The 23,915-nt window shown below is 38.9% G+C and overlaps 1 protein-coding gene across 4 annotated transcripts in view; it reads right to left on the reverse strand.

Moving 5' to 3' along the window:
- Positions 1–326: 326 nt before the first annotated feature.
- LOC133563447 (inactive serine protease PAMR1-like) overlaps positions 327–23,915 on the reverse strand; it is an 84,943-nt gene continuing 61,354 nt past the window's right edge. For 3 of the 4 annotated variants that reach the window (XM_061917577.1, XM_061917580.1, XM_061917579.1), the window contains 8 exons: positions 18,436–18,606; positions 18,133–18,324; positions 13,847–14,608; positions 13,595–13,771; positions 9,736–9,802; positions 9,381–9,610; positions 6,658–7,016; positions 327–6,583 (listed from right to left, as the gene is read on the reverse strand). In XM_061917577.1, the coding sequence (XP_061773561.1) occupies positions 6,020–6,583; positions 6,658–7,016; positions 9,381–9,610; positions 9,736–9,802; positions 13,595–13,771; positions 13,847–14,608; positions 18,133–18,324; positions 18,436–18,606 (2,522 nt within the window). In that variant the 3' untranslated portion in view covers positions 327–6,019. The remainder of the gene's footprint in view (positions 6,584–6,657; positions 7,017–9,380; positions 9,611–9,735; positions 9,803–13,594; positions 13,772–13,846; positions 14,609–18,132; positions 18,325–18,435; positions 18,607–23,915) is intronic. The other variant, XM_061917578.1, reaches the window with a different exon arrangement.

Consider the following 23,915-nt stretch of genomic DNA (forward strand, 5'->3'; position numbering starts at 1 on the left):
ACAACGGATGGAGATGTTCTTGTTTTTTGCTTTCTTGCACAGGATACAAACTGAATAATGGAGGAGGGTCAGATTGGAAGTAATTGATTTAATTTGAGCACAGAGGAGTGAAATGATATGTGAATAATATGCTCCCTTTATGGTTGTGGAAATGGTGCTGCTCTGACCTGGATTCATTTGCTTCATAACACAGACTATGCTTCACCGAGCAGGCGTTTTTTTTATATATATATATGTATATATATATATATATATATATTCATTTTTGTTTTTTTTACTAGACATGAATGGCTGTACAGCAAAAGCATAATATTACACAACACAACCACAGTTACCACCTCTTCTTTTTAATAAAAAAAAAGCATCCAGTTTGTCCGGTCTTTTTCAATGCAATATTTACATCAAGTTCATTGTCATATTAGTCTACAGAAAAGTCAATACATCACAATATACTTTTAATAGTAAATACATTACAATAGTTCCTCACCTGAAGACACACTCATGGGTGGTTGTTTTTTCAAGAACGATCTTTTCGAGGGAACTGCACTTTTTAGTTTGGAATTTCTTTTCGAATTTCGCCTATTGTTTGTAATCATTATGAAAGACATGACGTCGGATGGATTTTTCCATGCATTTTGAATTTTAAAGTGCCAACAATACTCCATTTACATTTTGTGACTTGTAACAAAATATTAGTGATATTTTTCTTATAAGCGCTAACGCAGACAAACTACCCTATATTTACATCATCGAGTGGTCTGCTGCTTTCTCCCTTCTTTGCTCCCTGGAAGTTTATGGTAGATCATAAATCATGGGCTCTCACCTGGACAGAAGAAGTCTTACGAGGTAATCCGACAATTTGGTACACTTTGACAGCCATTTAGGGCCTGGAACTGGCGAGAAAGACACAAAAAGACGTGTGTGGTTCCCCAACCCGTTTATTCATGAGGCTAATGGTCATCCTTCATTTAAATAGGAATATATGAACGTCCCAGCAGTTGGCATCCTAATGACAGCAGACATTGTACAGTAGGTAATGTTTCATTATGTTTGTTGGCTCTCTTAAAGTCTTTAATGAGTAATAATCAGAGATGAAGGCAAAAAAACAACCCGTTCTGATGCCTTTTTGATGCTTAAAATTATCAAAATATGCAAATATTAAATGTTACTATAAATGTACCCACTCCTAAAGTACATATACACTTAAAAATCATGAATATAAAACTTCAATGCAGTTGTTTTTAAGGGGTTTATAGGCAGAATTGTGCGGCTTCAGAGGCTCCATTGTGAGCAAACTTTTGACCGCAATTATTTAATATTTAGAATGCAAAGACAATAAAAAAATAACATCCATCGTTATGTCTTTCATAATGGTTGTGAACGATAGGCTGAATTCCAAAAAAATTGCAGTTCCAAATTTAGCACAGGGGTCAAACTCAAGGCCCGAGAGCCACATCTGGCTTGCCAAATAATTTAATTTCATAAGCCTGGAAATAATAAACGTCAATAAGGCATTTCATCTTTTTTCTACGTATGTTTTTAAATGTAGAGAGATATTTTTTTTAAATGCAATATTATTGCAGTTCTTAAATTGGAACTGTGATTTTTGGAGAATTGCTTATAATTCACAATCTTTTTGTAGTACAAGAACACACACGTTTTTTGTTTTTTTTAATGCATTCTAACTCGTCAATAAATGCCAGTAAAAGTCAGCTAACAATCCGACCAATGGGAGTTGCTCTCTTTCGCCCCTAAAGCACCCTTGAAAACATTCAAAAACGTCTATCGACATTGTACACACACGCTGTAAGTATGCATGTACTGAAGTAACAGGCACCTTCATAATAACATATATTATTATACGTTGCTAGATCTCTCGAGATGTATAATATGTATGTGTGCTTTGCTATAGTTTTTTTCCCACTCCAGACTGAGCCCATTTAGGAGCCCAGTCTAGATTGTATTTTTTTTTACTAATCCTTCCCCAGCGTTTTACCCTTTTCCCCATCTTTACAGGGCGCCTTATGGCAACCCATCAGCATTCCTATTCTGTAACCCTGTTCTTTGCTTGTCTAATCTTGAACGGGTTTGTGCTCAAAACAAAGTTTCGTTGTACTTGTACAATGATCATAAAGTCCTATCCTATCCTTTTTTGCTCATTTTAAGCATACAGCGGTGCATTGATGTCACAGACGCATGACAACATTCACTTTTCCCTTCAACAACAACAATGAAGCTACTACTCATGGCATAGTTAATAATTCTACTTTGGGACAAAGAATGATCCAGAACCTTATATTTTCAAGCCTGAATATACAGAGTAGGAGCTACAAGTTTAAAAAGCTAAGTGCACAACGGATCCAGCTTTTAGTGAGACACTGTGAGCATCCTGTAGCAATATTGCGAATAGCTGAACAAGGAATACAAACTATCAATCAATGTTTACTTATATAGCCCTAAATCACTAGTGTCTCAAAGGGCTGCACAAACCACTACGACATCCTCGGTAGGCCCACATAAGGGCAAGGAAAACTCACACCCAGTGGGACGTCGGTGACAATGATGACTATGAGAACCTTGGAGAGGACGAAAGCAATGGATGTCGAGCGGGTCTAACATGATACTGTGAAAGTTCAATCCATAATGGATCCAACACAGTTGCAAGAGTCCAGTCCAAAGCGGATCCAACACAGCAGCGAGAGTCCCGTTCACAGCGGAGCCAGCAGGAAAACATCCCAAGCGGAGCCGGATCAGCAGCGCAGAAATGTCCCCAGCCGATACACAGGCGAGCAGTACATGGCCACCGGATCGGACCGGACCCCCTCCACAAGGGAGAGTGGGACATAGGAGAAAAAGAAAAGAAACGGCAGATCAACTGGTCTAAAAAGGGAGTCTATTTAAAGGCTAGAGTATACAAATGAGTTTTAAGGTGAGACTTAAATGCTTCTACTGAGGTGGCATCTCGAACTTTTACCGGGAGGGCATTCCAGAGTACTGGAGCCCGAAATGAAAACGCTCTATAGCCCGCAGACTTTTTTTGGGCTTTGGGAATCACTAAAAAGCCGGAGTCCTTTGAACGCAGATTTCTTGCCGGGACATATGGTACAATACAATCGGCAAGATAGGATGGAGCTAGGCCGTGTAGTATTTTATACGTAAGTAGTAAAACCTTAAAGTCACATCTTAAGTGCACAGGAAGCCAGTGCAGGTGAGCCAGTACAGGCGTAATGTGATCAAACTTTCTTGTTCTTGTCAAAAGTCTAGCAGCCGCATTTTGTACCAACTGTAATCTTTTAATGCTAGACATGGGGAGACCCGAAAATAGTATGTTACAGTAATCGAGACGAGACGTAACAAACGCATGGATAATGATCTCAGCGTCTTTAGTGGACAGAATGGAGTGAATTTTAGCAATATTACGGAGATGAAAGAAGGCCGTTTTAGTAACGCTTTTAATGTGTGACTCAAAGGAGAGAGTTGGGTCAAAGATAACACCCAGATTCTTTACCGTCTCACCTTGTTTAATTGTTTGGTTGTCAAATGTTAGAGTTGTATCATTAAATAGAGGTCGGTGTCTAGCAGGACCGATAATCAGCATTTCCGTTTTTTGGGCGTTGAGTTGCAAAAAGTTAGCGGACATCCATTATTTAATTTCATTAAGACACGCCTCCAGCTGACTACAATCGGCGTGTTGGTCAGCTTTAGGGGCATGTAGAGTTGGGTGTCATCAGCATAACAGTGAAAGCTAATACCGTATTTGCGTATGATGTCACCTAGCGGCAGCATGTAGATGCTGAAGAGTGCAGGGCCAAGGACCGAACCCTGGGGAACTCCACACGTTACCTTAACGTAGTCCGAGGTCACATTGTTATGGGAGACGAACTGCATCCTATCAGTAAGATAAGAGTTAAACCAAGACAGGGCTAAGTCTGACATACCAGTTCGTGTTTTGATACGTTCTAATAAAATATTATGATCGACGGTATCGACTATGAACATATTAAAACAATCACGTAGTTTACAATGTCTGCTCTCACTGGGTTGCCGACTCATGGGATTTTCATATCTTCCCCTTTCGGTGAATAATTAATCATAATTCTCCTTTAAGTTAAAAACAACAAAAAAATGTGTCTTTCTCGCCATCTACGGGTCTAAGTTGAACATCAAAGTTGACCAGATTCTTTGTTCATGGCTACAACCTTCTAATATAAAAATAAATGGCATTATTTATAATCTAGAAATAACTTTCACCAGCTTAGAGGCAATACAGCAGCAGCAGTACCTCAGTATGTCAATACTGTAGCTGCCTAAGCTAGTTGGCGCTCAGCTGGCTAAGAGTTCGTCTTTGTTAGCGCTTATGTATGACATTAATGACATACTTGGTTATGAGATGTGAATGGAGTTTTGTTAGCATTTTTTGGATGTTTTTTAGAGAGCTTTATGGGCACAATATAGTACTCCAATTAGTTGCGTTGTAAGCCACCTCATACCTGCTGTATTTTACTAATTTGAATTAAAAAAAAACATAGGGATTACATAGGGATTGTGAATGATAGGCAAAAATAACACAGACATTAAATTCCCTTTAAGCTAGATATTTAATTGAACAAGCTATTCCTAGATTTTTTGGTCATTGACAATATTTTTACATTAACTGCTAGACTAGCCGAACCAAAATATTTGCTTGTCACTCTGACTTCTGATTTCAAAGAACACTTTCCATTAGGTTGTTGGTAAACAATGATAGTAATCAAATGAAGGGGCAATTATGTAATAATCAGTTCCTCTAGGATTTTGCAGGCTTTTTTGTGATCGTTAAGACCTAAAAAGCATGGTTTCTAGGGGTGCTGGAAAAAATCGATTCGAATACGAATCGAATCGAATACATTGTGCGATTCAGAATAGATTCTCATTTTAAAAAAATTGATTTAAAAAAAAAAAAAAAAAAAAAAAATTATATCTTTTTTAATCAATCCAACAAAACAATACACAACAATACCATAACAATGCAATCCAATTCCAAAACCAAACCTGACCCAGCAACACTCAGAACTGCAATAAAGACACAAACACGACACAGAACAAGCCAAAAGTAGTGAAACAAAAATGAATATTATCAACAACAGTATCAATATTAGTTATAATTTCAGCATAGCAGTGATTAAAAATCCCTCATTGACATTATCATTAGACTTTTATAAAAAATTTAAAAAAGAACAATAGTGTCACAGTGGCTTACACTTGCATCGCATCTCATAAGCTTGACAACACACTGTGTCCAATGTTTCCACAAAGATAAAATAAGTCATATTTTTGGTTCGTTTAATAGTTAAAACACATTTAGATTATTGCAATCAGTTGATAAAACATTGTCCTTTACAATTATGAAAGTTTAAAAAAAAATAATCTACTATTCTGCAGACTGGGGTAGATCCTGCTGAAATCCTATGTATTGAATGAATACAGAATCGTTTTGAATAGGAAAAATATTGTTTTTGAATCGAGAATCAAATCGAAAAAAATCGATATATTATCGAATCGTGACCCCAAGAGTCGATATTGAATCGAATCGTGGGACACCCAAAGATTCACAGCCCTAATGGTTTCACTGCAGCATTTTCAAAAAGTTGTGGCAAAATCGCCCCTGGTGCTGCAGGCAGACATTTGATGTTGTGTTGCGTTCGAGTTCTGCTGGGACAAATCCGATTGGCAAATATGCCGATGCGAGGCCAAAATGTGCGGTGTGTTTGTGGGGATTGTCCAACATTTGCCAATCGCAGGGATTAGTTGAATTTGCGTGAATAGTCTCCATCGCAACATTACAAAATCCTGAAAGGACTGATCAGTATCATGAAAATATGTTTGACGCACCTGACTTAAAGCACAGTGTTGTCCAGTGTTGCGTTTGTGCAAAACACTACAAAAATGAGACTGCTGGGTGACCAGATTGAACAAACAAACAAAAAGGAACAGAAAGAAGCATGTGCATTTAAATATTATAAGTCACATGTTCCGATTTCTATTTCATATGACTCTCGATCCAGACTTTGAAGTTTGCTACATGTGTGTAGACCGTATAGAGGTCAGGATCGCACTCTCCTTGGTCATAGCCAAAGCTCACAAGTCCCAGAAGTCTCCAAAATCCTTTGCTCCCAACATGATTGCTGCCAACAAAGGGATTCTGGTTGTTGTCAGTGTAAGCAGGAAGGACAAGAATCCCCCCAGTGTCAGAGGGACATATGTTAGAGGGCCCGTAGTCAGGCTTCTGGCTTGCGCACAACATGTTGTCTGTAACACTGATTGGCACACCATTACGGGCATATTGCTGCTCGCATGGGACAATGTCAGCGAGTTGGACAAGTCCGACTCTTGCTTTCTCATCAGCACTTAAATCTGAGTCAGGAACTGGAGACCAGCCAGTCACAAGCCCTTGTCCGGAGATCTCCCCTTCACCCTGACTGTCTGATAGACAGAGGGGCAACACTTTCTCTCCAATCTTTGCTTTGTCCATTAACTTGATGATAGCTATGTCTGAGTCAAGAATATGGGGATCATAGTTGGGGTGAACGCTGATGGAGGCAACCTTTGGGGGGAAAGAGACAAGTCATTACATTTGTTAAAGAGCTTCGACACAAAGGATATGTTCTTAGAGCTTACCCTCAGATGTTGGAAACCTTTACTTTCTCTGTGATCGTCACGGTAGTGTTTCCCAACCACCACCTTGATTTTGGCTGCATCCAGAGGGTAAACCTTGCCCAGGTCTGTCACGCAGTGGGCTGCGACTACAACACTCCTTTGGTTCACCAGAGCCCCACTGCACACCAGCTGCCAGTCAGAATCACGAATATGGTTGCCAGATTTTGCGCCACCATCCTTCTTCACAGACCCCGAGTGGCTATCTGCCTTGGTCACCTTGGTCCCGGCACCATTGGTGGTGCGGCGGTAGATGGCTGCCAGCCAAGGCCAGTGAGCCTCTCCCGGCCTCTCACGGTCAAAGGTTGGATGCTTCCCACACACTGCCAAAGAGGAAGTGACAGGAAACGAGGGCATAAGGGGAAGACCACGATGAGGAGGAAGGATAGAGTAAATGTTACTTACATTGAAGTTGTGTTAACACAAAGTGTGCTTGAACCTTCTTTCAGTTATTTTCTGAATGCTTTTACTTTGTAAAGAACCGAGGACGGCTGTTTTGAAGCATGTTGACCAAAATGCAAAGAAGCCCCACGTGGGAAAATGTAAGAAACACAAATGGCTGACTGTGTCTCTGACTTATCAAGGAAGTTTTGTTTCCATCTGTATCAGGGGTCTCAAACCCAATTTACCTGAGATGTAGTTGGGGAGAGGATGGGCAGTACGAAGTATTCACTTCAGAATCACATTTTAGTGATCAAAGTGACTAAATCTGTTGACAACTTCTGCCAGCAGCTACAGTGACCCTGAGCTTACCTCAATCTAAATATCAAATTTTATGTGAAATTGCATATTTTTAGATAACGGCTGACTTTCTCAAGAGATTGTCAGAGAAGGTTTTGCTTGCTTAAAGATTAAGATTAGTTTATTTCAAAGGTGAACATGCAATTTCATAAAACACATGACTACACAGGTTAAAAAAGCCTGAATTAGCCCCAGAAGGCTAGTTTTCATCTGTAGTCCCCTAGCCATGATGTAAAAAAGGCACTGCCATTACAATTCAAAAGAAAAATAAAACAAAGAGAGAGAAAAAAAACAAAAAAAACACACGATACGATAAAAAATTAAATACAACATCACAACATAACATTTACCTTAGAATCAAAACAGGCTCATCTGTTAGTGCTGAAAGCTTTAGACGTTGATAAGCCACATCTTATTTTTTTATGTGAAGGCCTTGTGACCAGTTTAACCTCCTTAGGTACTGAGTTCCACACATTTCGGGCCGGTTCTACAATGGGAATGAAACTGGACTCACTGGTGACGGTGGCAGAGAAGAGGACTTTTGACAAACTAGTGAGCATCCTGGATGATGCCAGTCACCTTCTGTATAGCGTTATCAGTAGCCAGAGGACCCTGTTCATAGCTAGACTGCTTCATCCCAAGTGCAGGACTAATAGACTAAAAAACTCCTTTGTCCCACACGCCATTAGACTGTACAACTCCTCTCTGGGGCGGGGGGCGGGGGGTACTAGGATGACAGGGGATGCAAAACAATAACAGTGCAATACGTTTTCATAACATGGTCAATACTGCCTACTTTGTCTTGTTATATTCTTATTTTACTGTTATATTTTTATTCCCATTGTTGCTTTTTATTTTTTATTCTTATTGTAATATTTCTCTATTTTGTTTCCATTTAAACCCCCATTATTTACTTTTTATTTTTTTTTTAAATTGATCTCAACTCTTTACACTGCTGCTGGAATTTTAATTTTCCTGAAGGAACTGACCTAAAGGAATCAATAAAGTACTATCTATCTATCTATCTATTTGCACTTCTTACTGACCAGGCCGACTTACTGACAGTGCTCCTGCGCAGAAGACTATAACAGTCACCTCTGACAGAGCCTCGAGTGACAGGCTTGCGGCTGTTGAACAATTCATGCAGTACTTTATAGGTCAGTTTTAAGTCCACAAATGTGCAAATACTGTATTTTTTATAATGGCAAAGTGATGTTAGTGCCTAGGTTTTGTATCCATCATTTTAATTGCTTGTTTGTACAAAATTTCATTTTTTTTTTTTTTAACTCTAACCAGCCTGAGACCAGCTGGTAAGGCAATAGTTGAAGTCGCTAAAAATCATCGAATGCAAATAGAATTTTGCAGCTTCAGTTGACATTTCATTTCGAATTGCACGAAAATTTGCGAGATTAAAATTGATTATTTTACACAAATTGCCAATATGGGCTTTGAAGGAAAGCTCTGAATATAGGCCACCACAGTGTATACGTTTATTTTAATTTTTATTCATAGCTGTATGTAGAAGTGCCAGGTTGTATCAGCTCCACTGCTTTAATGTCTTTCATGTCCTTTGTGTTCTTTGATGTTTCCCTCTTACACACATGTGAGAGGGATGTCTACTATGACTATGAGTTGTTGTTTTTTTTCCCTTGGCCTCAGTCTGGACGCCATCTCCAGGGGCCCAGGCTTTGACCGATTTTTTTATTTTATTTTATTTGAATCATCCATTTTCTACCGCTTGTCCCTTTCAGGGTCACTGGAGCCTATCTCAGCTGCATTCTGGCGGAAGGCGGTGTACACCCTGGACAAGTCACCACCTCATCGCAGGGCCAACACAGTTAGACAGACAACATTCACGCTCATATTCACACACTAGGACCAATTCAGTGTTGCCAATCCCCCTGTAGTCAGTGAGACTTAATATTATGGACCTCTGCTGCCCTCACCTGGTGAACATGAGACATGACGCCCACTCCATTTGCCTGTTTTCAGGCATGTCCTCCGAGGGCTGCCATTGTGTTGGTAGAAAGGAGACACACAGTCATACTCTATATGTGTGTAGAGGTGATGGAAGCCTTGGGCCAGCTGGGAGAGTATTGGTGGGCTTTTCGTGGGACCCTCTGACTGCACCCGTCGGCCCAATGCAGAGGAGTACAGCTTGTGTACTGGTGTCTTTCTGGAAAGGAAGTCCAAAAAAGCAAATAAAACATAACCGTCTCAGGGCATTTCCATTGTACGAAAAATTGCATTTACATCTTCATATTTGATTTGACTTTTTGATTATATTTGCATTTTACATACCTGAATGGTGCTTGAGGTGGATGAATTCTTTGTCTGACCAATTCTGAAACTTTGGGCTCCCGACAAGCTGCATATAGCATGGAAAGTAAAAAAAAGGACAATTAAATAGAAATAGCAATTTCTAGTAAGTATGTTGCACAAGACCAATTAAAAGTTATTACTCACAGGTTATTATTTTCCCGTACAATTATATCACTGTATAAAACTGTCTTTTCATTATTAAAGCTTCATTACACAACATTGAGGCCTTGACCTTGTGGTTAGCATATCAGCCTCACAGTCAGGAGGAGAAATCTCTTGGAATACTTCTGTGTAGATCAGACCTGGGCAATTATTTTGACTCGAGAGGCCAAATTTTAAAAAAAAAATGTGTCTGGGGGCCGTTTTATCTATTTTTAGGAACACTAATACAAAACTTCACAATAATGAATTGAATGTTAAAAACTTTATGACAGACCGTCCTAAAAGGAATGGAATTTTAAGATTTTTTTTAATGAGACACCCAGTACTTACATGAAAATAAAGAATGTGGGATTAACAATAAACTATAAACGATAAAACATTGAATATTAACATCAATAATAATAATAATAATATATTATTATTGTAATTTTCATCATAGGTACACTTCAACTGTGAGAGACAGAATGTGAAAAAACAAATCCAGGAATTCACTTTGTAGGAATTTTAAATAATTTATTTGTAAATTATGGTGGAAAATATGTATTGGTCAATCATTCAAATATCTCACTGATGGAATGAGGTTTTGGCTCAAAATCTCACGATACATGGCCCCATTTATTCTTTCCTTAACACGGATCAATCGTCCTGTTCCCTTAGCAGAAAAACAGCCCCAAAGCATTATGTTTCCACCCCCATGCTTCACAGTAGGTGTGGTTTTCTTGGGAAGTAACTCAGTATTCTTCTTCTTTCAAACATGATGAGTTGAGTTTATGCCGAAATGGATACATGGATGATACAGCAGAGGATTGGGAGAATGTCATGTGGTCAGATGAAACCAAAATAGAACTTTTTGGTATAAACGCAACTTCTTGTGTTTGGAAGAAGAAGAATACTGAGTTGCATCCCAAGAACACCATATCTACTGTGAAGCATGGGGGTGGAAACATCATGCTTTGGGGCTGTATTTCTGCTAAGGGGACAGGACGATTGATCCGTGTTAAGGAAAGAATGAATGGGGCCATGTATCGTGAGATTTTGAGCCAAAACCTCCTTCCATCAGTGAGAGCTTTGAATGGTTGACCAAATACTTATTTTCCACCATAATTTACAAATAAATTCTTTAAAATTCCTACAATGTGAGTTCCTGGATTTTTTTTTCACATTCTGTCTCTCACAGTTGAAGTGTACCTATGATGAAAATTAAAGTTAAAGTTAAAGTACAAATGATTGTCACACACACCATTATGTTCTTTTGTATTTATTGTTTGGTTATCTTAATTAGCTACATGATAAGTGGACAAATATTGGAAACACATTTCAGTATGACACATTACAAAGGTTTTTCTCACATTGTTTGTGCCGCAAAAAAATGATGGTTCTTGGCTGTGGTTTGTATAGCCCGTAGCGGTACTCAGTTGTAATCATACTTGCCAACCTTGGGACCTCCGATTTCGGGAGGTTGGGGTGGGGGTGGGGGGTGTGGTTGGGGGTTGGGCGGGGGCGTGGTTAAGAGGGGGAGGAGTATATTTACAGCTACAATTCACCAAGTCAAGTATTTCATATTTCTAAAAGAAATACTTGAATTTCAGTGTTCATTTATTTACACATATACACACACATAACACTCATCTACTCATTGTTAAATTAAGGGGTTGAATTGTCCACCCTTGTTCTATTATCTGTCACTATTTTTCCAACCATATGTAGATGGCAGTATTGTCCTGTTTAAGGGTGTCACAACATTGCTGTTTACGGCAGACGAACTGCTTTACGGTAGACGAAAACGTGACTGCTGTTGTTGTGTGTTGTTACCGCGCTGGGAGAACGTTAATGAAACTGCCTAACAATAAACCTATATAAGAAACCAAGAACTCGCCCTCGATCAATCTACAGTTATAACGTCACTGGGCAGACACGCTGTTTATATTGTGGGAAAGCGGACGTGAAAACAGGCTGTCCTCACTCAGGTCCGCATGGAGCTGGAGGGGGTGTGTCCTCCAGGTCCACCTGAATTTCGGGAGATTTTTGGGAGAAAATTTGTCCCGGGAGGTTTTTGGGAGAGGCGCTGAATTTCGGGAGTCTCCCACAAAATCCGGGAGGGTTGGCAAGTATTTTTGTAATGCACTTTTCCACCACTCGTGGCAGTAATTATAATATCAAACAAACAGAAGAAGTCTGGAGCTAAAGTCATAGAGATGTTTCTTAAGGGCAAAAAATATGACTGAAGTGGTCATGCAGTATTTTCATTTGCACTTTACAATGTATTCAAGAAACATATTCAATATTAATTTTGTGTATTTATTTTTAGCACAACATAATTGTATGTACATTTATTAAATGTACAATATTAACCCCTGCATTACATCCCTGCCAGTGACAATTAAAATATTAATATAATCAAAAAGGCTTTTAAAAGGTTTGAATATAAAACAACCCTGATTATGTTTCTGAGGAAGTCTATTTCACAGTAGGTACAGTTGCAATATTGTAGCTCAGTGATACTCAAACTGTGGTACGTGAACCAAAAGTGTTGCGCGGGCTCCATCTAGTGGTACGACGAAGAATAACTTGATTAAAGTACAGTGTTTTAATCCTGTGTTCAAACTGTGTTATGATACAGTGGCCAAAAATATTAAATATACTTGTTAAACAAAACCTCTGCCTTGTTTTTAATGAATACCTAGGCCTTCTACACTATTGTATTTTATTTTGTATGGTGGTACATGGAGAGCCAATTTCAACCCTTGATGCTGAGTGCCAAAGAGGGAGGTAATGGGTCCCATTTACTGCCACTTAGTGTCAATATGGTATAAAACAAATAAAACATCAATATAGTATTTGTTTTCCATTTCCTAATGTGCTTTCTGAGGTTAATTTTTATATGGCACACAAAAAACAATAATATCAAGTAAATTAAACGACATGTTGATTCAATGGTATTGACAAAAATTACGCATAAAAACATTGCAACTTTGGCTGCCACTTTCTAAAAAAGCTGTTTGGAATTTAGGCATTTTAGGCCACAAAATCACCAAAAAAATCCCGCAAAATAACTACTGTATTTTTCGGAGTATAAGTCGCTTCGGAGTATTAAGTCGCACCTGCCGAAAATGCATAATAAAGAAGGAAAAAAACATATATAAGTCGCACTGGAGTATAAGTCACATGTTTTAGGGAAATGTATTTGATAAAACCCAACATTAAGAATAGACATTTGAAAGGCAATTTAAAATAGATATAGAATAGTGAACAACAGGCTGAATAAGTGTACGTTATATGACAGATAAACAACCAACTGAGAAGGTGCCTGGTATGTTAACGTAATATATTATGGAAAGAGTCATTCAAATAACTATATCATATAAACCATGCTATACGTTTACCAAACAATCTGTCACTCCTAATCAATAAATCCCATGAAATCTTATACGTCTAGTCTCTTACGTGAATGAGATAAATAATATTATTTGATCTTTTACGGTAACGTGTTAATAATTTCACACATAAGTCGCTCCTATGAAAACTATGAAAAAAACTATGAAACTATGAAAAAAACTGTGACTTATAGTTAAAAAATAAAGTACATTGTACTGTATGTGTGTACACCATCCTATATCATTTATTCTTATGACAAAACCTGCAAAGTGCAACATGACAAGGAATAAAGAATGAGTACCTCGAACACAGAGAGGCTGTTTGCCGCTCCAAGTACCATTTGGCTGGCAGCTCCATTGGAAGTCTCCACTCAGAGCGTAGGAATGATTACAGAAGAACTCTACTGTCTCAGGCTTGGTCCCTGGCACCGTTCTGTGATAGCCGTGATAGAGGCGAGGGGGAGGAGGGCACATCCTCTCTGGAAAAGGGCGGTTAATGTCGGAAGGGAGTGTGAGCGCTCAGGGAATCTTCCCGTTAAATTTCAATCTCTTACCAGTGAAACTTTGGTTGATGTCCTTCCAACGCTCTTCCTCTTCCCTGTTCATATCAGGTTCCTCTTTTGGTTTTTCAGTAGGACTTGTTTCTGCTTTGCCTTCTCTGATGGTTGTTTTTTGTTTTGTTTTTCCACTTTCCTCACCCTCCGACCTATACAAAGTATACTGTGTAATATTGACTTGCGAGGGAAGGATTTTCCTCTCTGGAAAACCTGTCTTGTTATTGCTTTTTTTCTTGATGTCATTGATATCGTCCTTGACTGTGTCGTTCTTTGCCGTTCCCTGTTCCAATATGTTGACTGTGTTCATTTCTTCTGAGACTACCGTCCTCAGTTTCGTGTCGTTTGGTCCGACCTTCACTGAGTTTTTCTTTCCATTCACTTGCTCCTCTTTTCTTTCCTTCTCTTCCTGCCCTTTGTCTTTTATCACCTGTATCTCAGTGATATCTGTCTCCGACTTTGGGGAATGGCTGTCGTCTCTCCTCCCAGGTTTTGCTATTTCAGGTTCTTTGGCTTCTTGATCTTCACTGCTGCTTGTCGTTTTATCCTGACCGTTATTTTTTTCCTCAGACCCAGTTTTCTCGGGACGAACACCAGTGTTTTTGTCTTCTCTCGTTGTATTCCTGAGATCACTTTCTTTTTCAACGCTTTTAGTGTCTTCGCTGACATTTTTATCACCGTGTATTTCTTTGTCTTTGCTTTTTCCTGTCTTTCCTCCAGCTTCTTCCCTTTCCTTTTCAGCTTGTGTGAGTGTGTTATTCACTGTGGATAAAGAACAGGTATCATTAGTGACTTGTGAAGCGGATTGACCAAACATATTTTGTTCTGAAATTAGTGGAACACTGACTAATTTCTTATCTAAAAGCAAAGCCTTAGACCTACGAATGTAAAATCACAAATCTCCAGCATTGGGAATTTTTTTTAATAATTCATAAAACATACAAATTTGTAAAACTGCATGTTTTATTGAGGCATTTCAACCCAATTTACAGTAAGTACAACACCCTCACATTGCTAAATAATGAGACAGTCCACTAGTGGGCAGTGCTACAACTGTATGTGACACTCTAAGTCAGGGGAGTCCAAACATGTTCCACCAAGGACTGTTTTGCTGAAAAAATTAAAGATTGTGGGCCATTTGGATGTTTTATTTGTTCAAACAAGCAAACACCTACTCATGCTAAGAAGTTGTGTACATTTAAGAAGGACCTGCACTTTTTGGGGAATTTTTCCTATCATTTACAATCCATATGTAAGAAAAGCACACATTTGTTTTAATGCATTCAACAGAGTAAATAAATGTCGGCAAAAGTCCCCCTACAGTGAAGCCTATAAGCGCTTAAACATCATATAAACACCTCCATTAACATTTTACATACTTGCTGTCAGTATATATTTAATTTAGTAACAGGCACATTCATTAAAACATGTAATATATATTATATATGTGGGACGGCGTGGCGCAGTGGGAGAGTGGCCGTGCGCAACCCGAGGGTCACTGGTTCAAATCCCACCTAGTACCAACCTCGTCACGTCCGTTGTGTCCTGAGCAAGACACTTCACCCTTGCTCCTGATGGGTGCTGGTTGGCGCCTTGCATGGCAGCTAACCCTCCATCAGTGTGTGAATGTGTGTGTGAATGGGTAAATGTGGAAGTAGTGTCAAAGCGCTTTGAGTACCTTGAAGGTAGAAAAGCGCTATACAAGTACAACCCATTTATCATTTATTTATTTTTCTCATTTTAAGCATACCTCAGCGCACTCATTTAAAAAACGCATCACAACATTCGCTATTTGTTTTCCCCAACAGCGAGTATTAATCATGGCAGACTTCCAACAAACAAGCCAACAAACATAATCAAACCACACTTACTATACAATGTCTGCTCTTACTGCCGACTGTTAGGATGTTCATATATTCCTGTTTAGATGAAGAATTACTCATGATCCAAAAGAGGAAAAAAAGTGGGTGGAACCACAAGTCTTTTCAGGTTTTTTTAAGCCTAAATTGGCTGTCAGTGTGTATATTTCCACATCATTTTACTATCAAGGCTCGAGGCATTATTTATAATCTAAAATAAAGTTTTAGCATCAGCAGCTAACCAGCTGATAATGCCAATACCGCAGCATAAGGAAGTTACCTTTCTTAATCAATGCTCCGTCAAAAATACAGTAGGTCCTTTAGATTAGCGCTTATAATAACAATATTGCCAATACTTGGTTAATAATCTGATCATGAAATGTAAATTCAGTATTATCGGCGCTTTTTGGATGTTTTAATAGTGTTTTTAGGGTCAGAATAGACGCATTAACGTCATGACTTCATGATTCCAATTGAGTCATTTGTAAGCAGACTTTTATTCATTTAGAAGTTAGTGCATTAAAAAAAAAGAAGACATGTTTTCTTGTTTCTCATAAAGATTGTGGATAAAAGGCAACATTCCAAAAAACGTGCAGTTTTCCTTTAAAGAAAAATGTATACTTTAAGCCAGCCTTTTCTTAAAGGTCCCAGGATTGGGTGGCAGATTGTGATGAGTAAAATGGAGACTTTGAGGACTTGATTTTTTTAGCTGTCAAGTATGGATGGAGTCAGTTAATGTGAATTACAAAAGTTATTTAGTTGCCAAGGCTTTCAAAATTTTGACTATTGTGCTTAATTGCTTGGTGATGAATGTTTGTTATTTCTGGTTATGCCTGGCTTTTGTTGGTGTTTAGCTGTTTCTGTCTTTTGCGCGTCATATAATATGTGCAGGTAACTTTCAACAGCTTCATTATGTTCCTGATTTTCATGACCCACTAAAAGCAAAATACAACGTCAGTGCGGGGGTCGAAGGCTTAAAATCCTAGACTAAATTATAAAAAATGCTATTTGAGTAACCCTTGTCTGCTTCCATAGCCCAGTCGATGTGACCTTAAAGGACCCTCTTTGTCCAGATGACCGAAATTTCACTCTCACATTCTTTTTATGTATATTTTGCTCCTGAAAATGAATTTTTCAGTCATTTCTAATGATATCAATTATTTTTTGAGTAATTAGTAGATAAGTATTTGTAGTTGGAACACCCCGTTTCCATCTCTACACTTCTTGGTTTGACGTCATCCACAGAACTGGAGCCCATTTTCCTGCATAGGCAGTGTGGAAAAATCCATGTAAAAATCTTATTCTGATCACTTCATTGAATGTTTCTGTAACTCTGGTCCATGATTACTCCAAAACTGATATGGTTAACTTATTCCGGTGTTACCGTTTAGTGGTCAATTATAGAGAATATGTACTGTACTGTGCAATCTACTAATAAAAGTTTCAATCAATCAATCAGTGATAAAAAAAATAAGTTTAAGACATTTACTGTACTTGTACAATTGTTTACCTGTATCTCACCTTTTTTGTAAGGGGCGCCGAAAGTTGACAGACTCGTCAGCAATCCTGTTCTGTCTCCCTGTAATGTTTGTCTGATCTTTAATGGGATTGTGCTGAAAATTTTAATTTCCCCTCTGGGATTTATAAAGTATGTCTGATTCTGATTTACAATTTCCAGATTTCCCTGCTCTTCTATTTCCTCTTCCACAGACACCAAACCTGTGTTTCCTAATGCTTTTTCAAAATGTACTCATGCATCTTGAAGAAATTATTAAATAAGGATGCAAAATTAAATACTAGTGGTTTATCTTCAATTTCTCTTGTTTTGAGTACCTGGTCTCTTCTTCTTCTCATCTTTCTCCCATCGAGGGTACTACTGGATTTCAGGATCGCATTTTATTTGAGTTTTAAAAATGTTTTCCTTCCAAATTCCGATCAAAACCTTTCTTCTTTGAAGTCAAAATTATTGAATAATCACGGCAAATGACTCTGCTCTCGCCTGGTCTGTCCCATTTTCCGAGAGTCAATACTTTCCTCCTATTCCCATCACTTGGAAATAATGGAATGATGGGATTTAGTTGTATTGCTACAACCTGTAACAATGCATATGGCAGACATATTTGATTATAGATTCAATTTCTGAGGAAATATCGTGATTTGGGATGAAGATCGTACTAAAACACATACTACGTATTATGAAATTGCCTCCAGTGTTCTGAAGGTGATGTCAGCAGACTGAAACGGGCGCGCCCACATTTTGGAGCTAAAAGTGAGCATTCCAAAATCTGCTGAAACTCGTTAGAAAACAAGCATGAAATTACTACTTTGGGGGAAATTAGTAAGTGTCAATGTTGTCAGCATTAGAGGAGCTCTTTAAGGTATTTGTATTGCGTTATAAAGAGAGTAAATTTAGATACTTGGCCTGACCTCTCCTGCAATCAGGTGGACTTCCACTCCAGGAATTGTTAGAAAGGCAGGTTCTCTGAGAGACTCCAGTGAGTTCATAAGGCTGGTGGCAAAGGTACTGGAGAGCTATTAAAACATCATTGGGCCCATAAACCAAGAAGTGGTCCCCGTGTGCTGGCTTTGGTGGTAGAACACAGACCCCTTCCACTGGAACTTGGAACATAAAAAGAGCAGAAATCAACGAATGGCAAATCTTAGGCGAAGTGATGTTTATTTTTCTTTTATATTTAGATTTTGCACAAAATAAATCAAAGCAAGTATTACCACATTGCGGGGAAGGCGCACTCCAGGTGCCATCAGTCAAGCAGATGGCAGTAGAAAACCCCCGCAACTCAAAGCCTGAATCACACTGGAAAGTGACGCGCGCCCCTGAATGATGAAACACTCCCTCTGTGGATCCATGGGTCGGCACAGGTGGCCTACGGCAACCTACCACTGTGTGGAAATAAAAAGAACATGCTCAGTTCTAAACACACATGTTCTGTCTGTAAACAGAATGCTAACTCATAAAAATGTATGGAGGCATCGGCAGCATTCTTCACCGCATCAATTTGGTGTACCTTCCCACTCAAATGCTGATTTTTGTCCACAGGAAGCAAACACTTTTAGACTTATTCATCTTAGTTCAAGAAGATGGAGAATTTCTAAAACATAGCATCAGTCTTGTTATTGAATGGTACGAGCGACTCACAGCTGGACTTCAACACGTGGCTTTTAAACGCTGAACTAAGCAGATGCAGTAAAGTAATTCAACCAAACTCCTCCAGTTTTCAGTCGTAAACGCAGTTTTGATTAAGTGTTCAAGAACAGTTTATTATGTGTACAGCTTAAAGATGATATATTCTATGTGTTCAAATAATTACGACATTTTGGCTGTTAACAGAGTGAAATTCTGTTGAATTTTAAAATGCAATGGCTGCTAAATATCTCATGAACACAGGTTCTGGTTGTGTGTTTTACTGTTTTTACAACCTATTGTTAGTTGCTCCTAGTGGTGGAATGCACTCCCCAATGAAGTGCAATATAAAATAAATCTACTTACTATTGTGTTTTAATGAGTACTTTTTCATTTGAATTAGAAACAGGGGCCTCAAGTGTTAAGCCTTGCGGGAATTTCGTACTAAGAAATGGCTCAAATCCAGAAAACATTACAGACACAAACAAAATGTGTGCATATGCATTAATTCAAGCACATTTCTTTTGTACATCTAAACAAACGTGGAATTGAGTGAACATGTTGGAAAGACTGGCAAAGGAAATAAAGTAGAGCTTATCCAGTTTGAAAAGATAGTCGTTGCAATGACACATACAACTTTAGAAGAGATGGGAGTACCACAATGATAAATATAATTTGCATAACTTACGACAAAATGTGTTAATATTGGGCACAGCTACACTATAATATTATTTGATCAATATTTTATATTTAGGTTGGAAATCTTTTAAATTCAAACATGCCAGCATATCAAAAAGGATACAAAATTTGAATCTTGTTTGGTTACTCAATTTATAAATATAAACCAGGAGAGGTACTTGCGGTAGCAGACAAGTGACACAAAGACGGGCCATTCCTCCACCGGTTACTGTAGCTGTACACCCAATTGGCCGAGCTATGCTGGGGTTGCAAGAACACATTTAGACAGCAATAGATGGAAAATGGTTACCTAAATTAATTAAGAGAATGTCCTCACAAATCTGGATACAAGCTATTAAAGGGGAACATTATCACCAGACCTACTGTATGTAAGCGTCAATATATACCTTGATGTTGCAGAAAAAAGACCATATGTTTTTTTAACCAATTTCCGAACTCTAAAAGGGTGAATTTGGCGATTGAAATGCCTTTCAATTGTTCGCTGTCGGAGCAATGAGCCTTCACCCGTGACGTAACAACAGGAAGCAATCCGCCATTTTCTCAAACACATTACACACACCAAGTCAAATCAACTCTGTTATTTTCCGTTTTTTCGACTATTTTCCGTACCTTGGAGACATTATGCCTCGTCGGTGTGTTGTCGGAGGGTGTAACAACACGAACAGGGACAGATTCAAGTTGACCTACGTGGAGTGTGCTAATCAGACATATCAATGGTCACGGCATGCTGATCGATGCTAACATGCTATTTAGGCTAGCTGTATGTACATATTGCATCATTATGCCTCATTTGTAGCTATATTTGCATCCAGCCTTTCCCTCCATCCACATTTAATGCCAAACAAACACATACAAATCAACGGATTCAAGTTGCACCAGTGGTCAAAAGATGCGAAAGTCCCTCGCACACTTTACCGACGATAGCAATGCTACGACAAAGATGGCACAGAGATGTGTGGATATCCTGCGACACTCAAAGCAGATGCATTTCCAACGATAAAGTCAACGAAATCACAAAGGTGAGTTTTGTTGATGTTATTGACTTATGTGCTAATCAGACATATTTGGTCACGGCATGACTGCCAGCTAATCAATGCTAAAATGCTATTTAGGCTAGCTGTATGTACATATTGCATCATTATGCCTCATTTGTAGCTATATTTGCATCCAGCCTTTCCCTCCACCCACATTTAATGCCAAACAAACACATACACATGTGTTTAGGATCGCCAAATTCGTCCTTAATTCCTCCCGTTCCGCTGTCTGTCGTGATATGACTCAATAGCTTCAGTTTCTTCTTCAATTTCGTTCTCGCTATCTGCCGCCACACTCCAACCATCCGTTTCAATACATGCGTAAACCGTTGAATCGCTTGCGCCGCTGAAATCCGAGCCTGAATCCAAACTACTATGCTATACCTTTCTGTGCTATCCGCCATCTTTGTTTTTGGTGATGTCACACTGTGACGTCACAGGAAAATGGACGGGTGTAAATAACTATGGTTAAAATCAGGCACTTTGAAGCCGTGTTTCGGGATATTGCGTGATGGGTAAAATTTTGAAAAAAACTTCGAAAAATAAAATCAGCCACTGGGAACTGACTTTTATTGGTTTCAACCCTTCTGAAATTGTGATAATGTTCCCCTTTAAATTTGTGGGATAAATGATCAAGTAGATAAACTATTAGACGTCCTCACAAATATGAAAATGAAACATTAAATGCATTGGCGAAAAAGTGAATTTTGTGTCCTTGCCTCAATCAGTTAGATTGTTGAAATCAAATATTGGCAATGCCCGAACGACCGAGTTGCCCAAGTATCCACAGCATGAAGAAAGGTTCATACGGCAACCATGAAGTTGGCATGAGGCACCGCACATTTCCACTTTCAGTTTACACTTCATACATCTCAAGTTTGGCGTGAAAAAATATGAACACCAGGTACATTACTGTGGTTTTACAGATCCAAAACTAAGATCCCTAATTTGGAATGTTGCATTGCAAGGTTGCGTTTTTCGTCCAGGAAAGGTAAATGTTTTTGGGTAACCTGACCAGTAGTTAAATAAAAATACACTTGTAGTTTCAAGGCTTGGGTGTTTATTATATATATTTTTTGATGACCAGAGTTTCCCTTTTGTCTACTGAAAATCAACGACTTGAAGTTAAACAATTGAATGTCAACATTCCTGTCATAAATGCAACACTTTGAAGCCACAGTATCCTGAGGTTTCCATGACAGCAAGTCAGATTAACACACAAAAGCTGCCAGTAGATCATTAATTATTAAAGCAGGTAAATAACACAAATCTCACATACTTCTCTTTGGGGTAGACACTTTGCCAATTTCACGACAGATTTTTAGATCGTAGCATTACTCAGGTTGCTGAAATAAAATGAACACTCAAAATTCCCTGTGGGAAAACGTTTCAATGAACAGCAACTTTTATAGGAAGAATGGTTGTCTTGGGTACAGAAATTGTTTTTTTATTTTATAGCATCAAGTATGAAAACAAAACAAACCAGTTTTCTACAAAATTTTCAAGACGATGTATAAGGTACGAAAAACACAAGTTAGGGTCCAGACACGTAGTAATGTAAGACCGTGAAGGGCCAAAATGAGTCTGGCCTCTCTGAGGGAACATAAATATTCTTTTCCTCTCTATGTTGGGGAAACTATAGGTGATATTACCAAAAAAAAAAAAAAATGGAGAACAAAAAAAGACTCGTCTAAGCCTCTCCCTTTTTACACTGAATGACAGTTTCCAATTAAAACAATCTCACTTGAAAAGTATCCCTTATTAGAAAAATTAGTTATTGGAACAATTACATCTGAATAGCCCTTTCAAGACTGTTTTCCCTCTATTTGTGTTTTGTGCTGGTGTGTTATCAGTTTGTCTTGGTCTCCTTAGCTTACCCAATCAACTCACTCCCAGCCCTAGTCTTCTCCCAGCTGCAGCTGCTCTGCTTAGGGTTTAGTTCATATGCAGACTATTGACACTGTCATGCTTTGCTATTTATTCCGAGTGATGCTTTTGTAGAAATTTGGCAATGTAGGCATTCGACAAAAAGTTAGGACATTTGATCAAGTAAAATAGTTTTAGATACAAAAACGATAACACTGCATTGTACTGATTGTGTACTGTTTGCGGTAATCAGCAGAATGTTGCTGTTATAGTTAATTATTGCGTGTGAGGCCTGATCTGCTAAGATCCAAACACCACACGCTAAACGGCTTGTGCAAACTACAAAGTTATGTATACTTTCAAGGCCTACTGAAACCCACTACTACCGACCACGCAGTCTGATAGTTTATATATCAATGATGAAACACATGCCAATCCGGCCTTTTTAGTTTACTAAATTGCAATTTTAAATTTCGCGCAAAGTATCCTGTTGAAAACGTCGCGGTGTAATGACGCGTATGATGACACGTGTGCGTGACGTCACGGATTGTAACGGACATTTTTTTCCAGTTATTAGTGGTCTGCTTTAATCGCATAATTACACAGTATTCTGGACATCTGTGTTGCTGAATCTTTTGCAATTTGTTCAATTAGTAATGGAGACGTCAAAGAAGAAAGACGTAGGTGGGAAGCGGTGTATTGCGGCTGCCTTTGGCAACACAAACACAGCCGGTGTTTCCTTGTTTACATTCCCGAAAGATGACGTGAAGCTTTACTATGGAACAGAGCAGTCAGGCGAACATGGTTCCCTACCACATGTCAAATTGCAGGTTTCGGTGAGAAAATATTGGTGATAAGTCGGCCCTCATGCACCTGTCTAAGAGGCAGCTGCCGACTCTCTTGCTTCCTCCGACCAGCCGCCCCTGAACGTGGGATGCTTCCACCGTGGAGGAGGGGGAAAACAAGCTCAGCCCGGCTCCAACAGCTGCCTTCCCTTCGCCTCATCGAGAAACGTGGCTTCCCTCAGAGACACTGGCGGTCACCACACCCGTGGCCACACCCCTCTGACTTTCAGGTACGACCATATAATCTCACTAAAACACTAGTAACACAATAAGCAGATAAGGGATGTTCCAGAATTATCCTAGTAAATGTGTCTAATACATCTTAATCACTCCCACTACCCTCGTCTTTTTATTTTTTTTCTAGTCCTTCACTCTCACTATCCTCATCCACGAGTCTTTCATCCTCGCTCAAATTAATGGGGAAATCGTCGCTTTCTCGGTCTGAATCGCTCTCGCTGCTGGTGGCTATGATTATAAACACTGTGAGGATGTGAGGAGCTCCACAACCCGCGACGTCACGCGCACATCGTCTGCTACTTCCGGTAAAGGCAAGGCTTTTTTATTAGCGACCAAAAGTTGCGAACTTTATCGTCAATGTTCTTTACTAAATCCTTTCAGCAAAAA

This window comes from Nerophis ophidion, linkage group LG12, assembly GCF_033978795.1.
Source record: "Nerophis ophidion isolate RoL-2023_Sa linkage group LG12, RoL_Noph_v1.0, whole genome shotgun sequence".
In the NCBI taxonomy this organism is placed as follows: domain Eukaryota; kingdom Metazoa; phylum Chordata; class Actinopteri; order Syngnathiformes; family Syngnathidae; genus Nerophis; species Nerophis ophidion.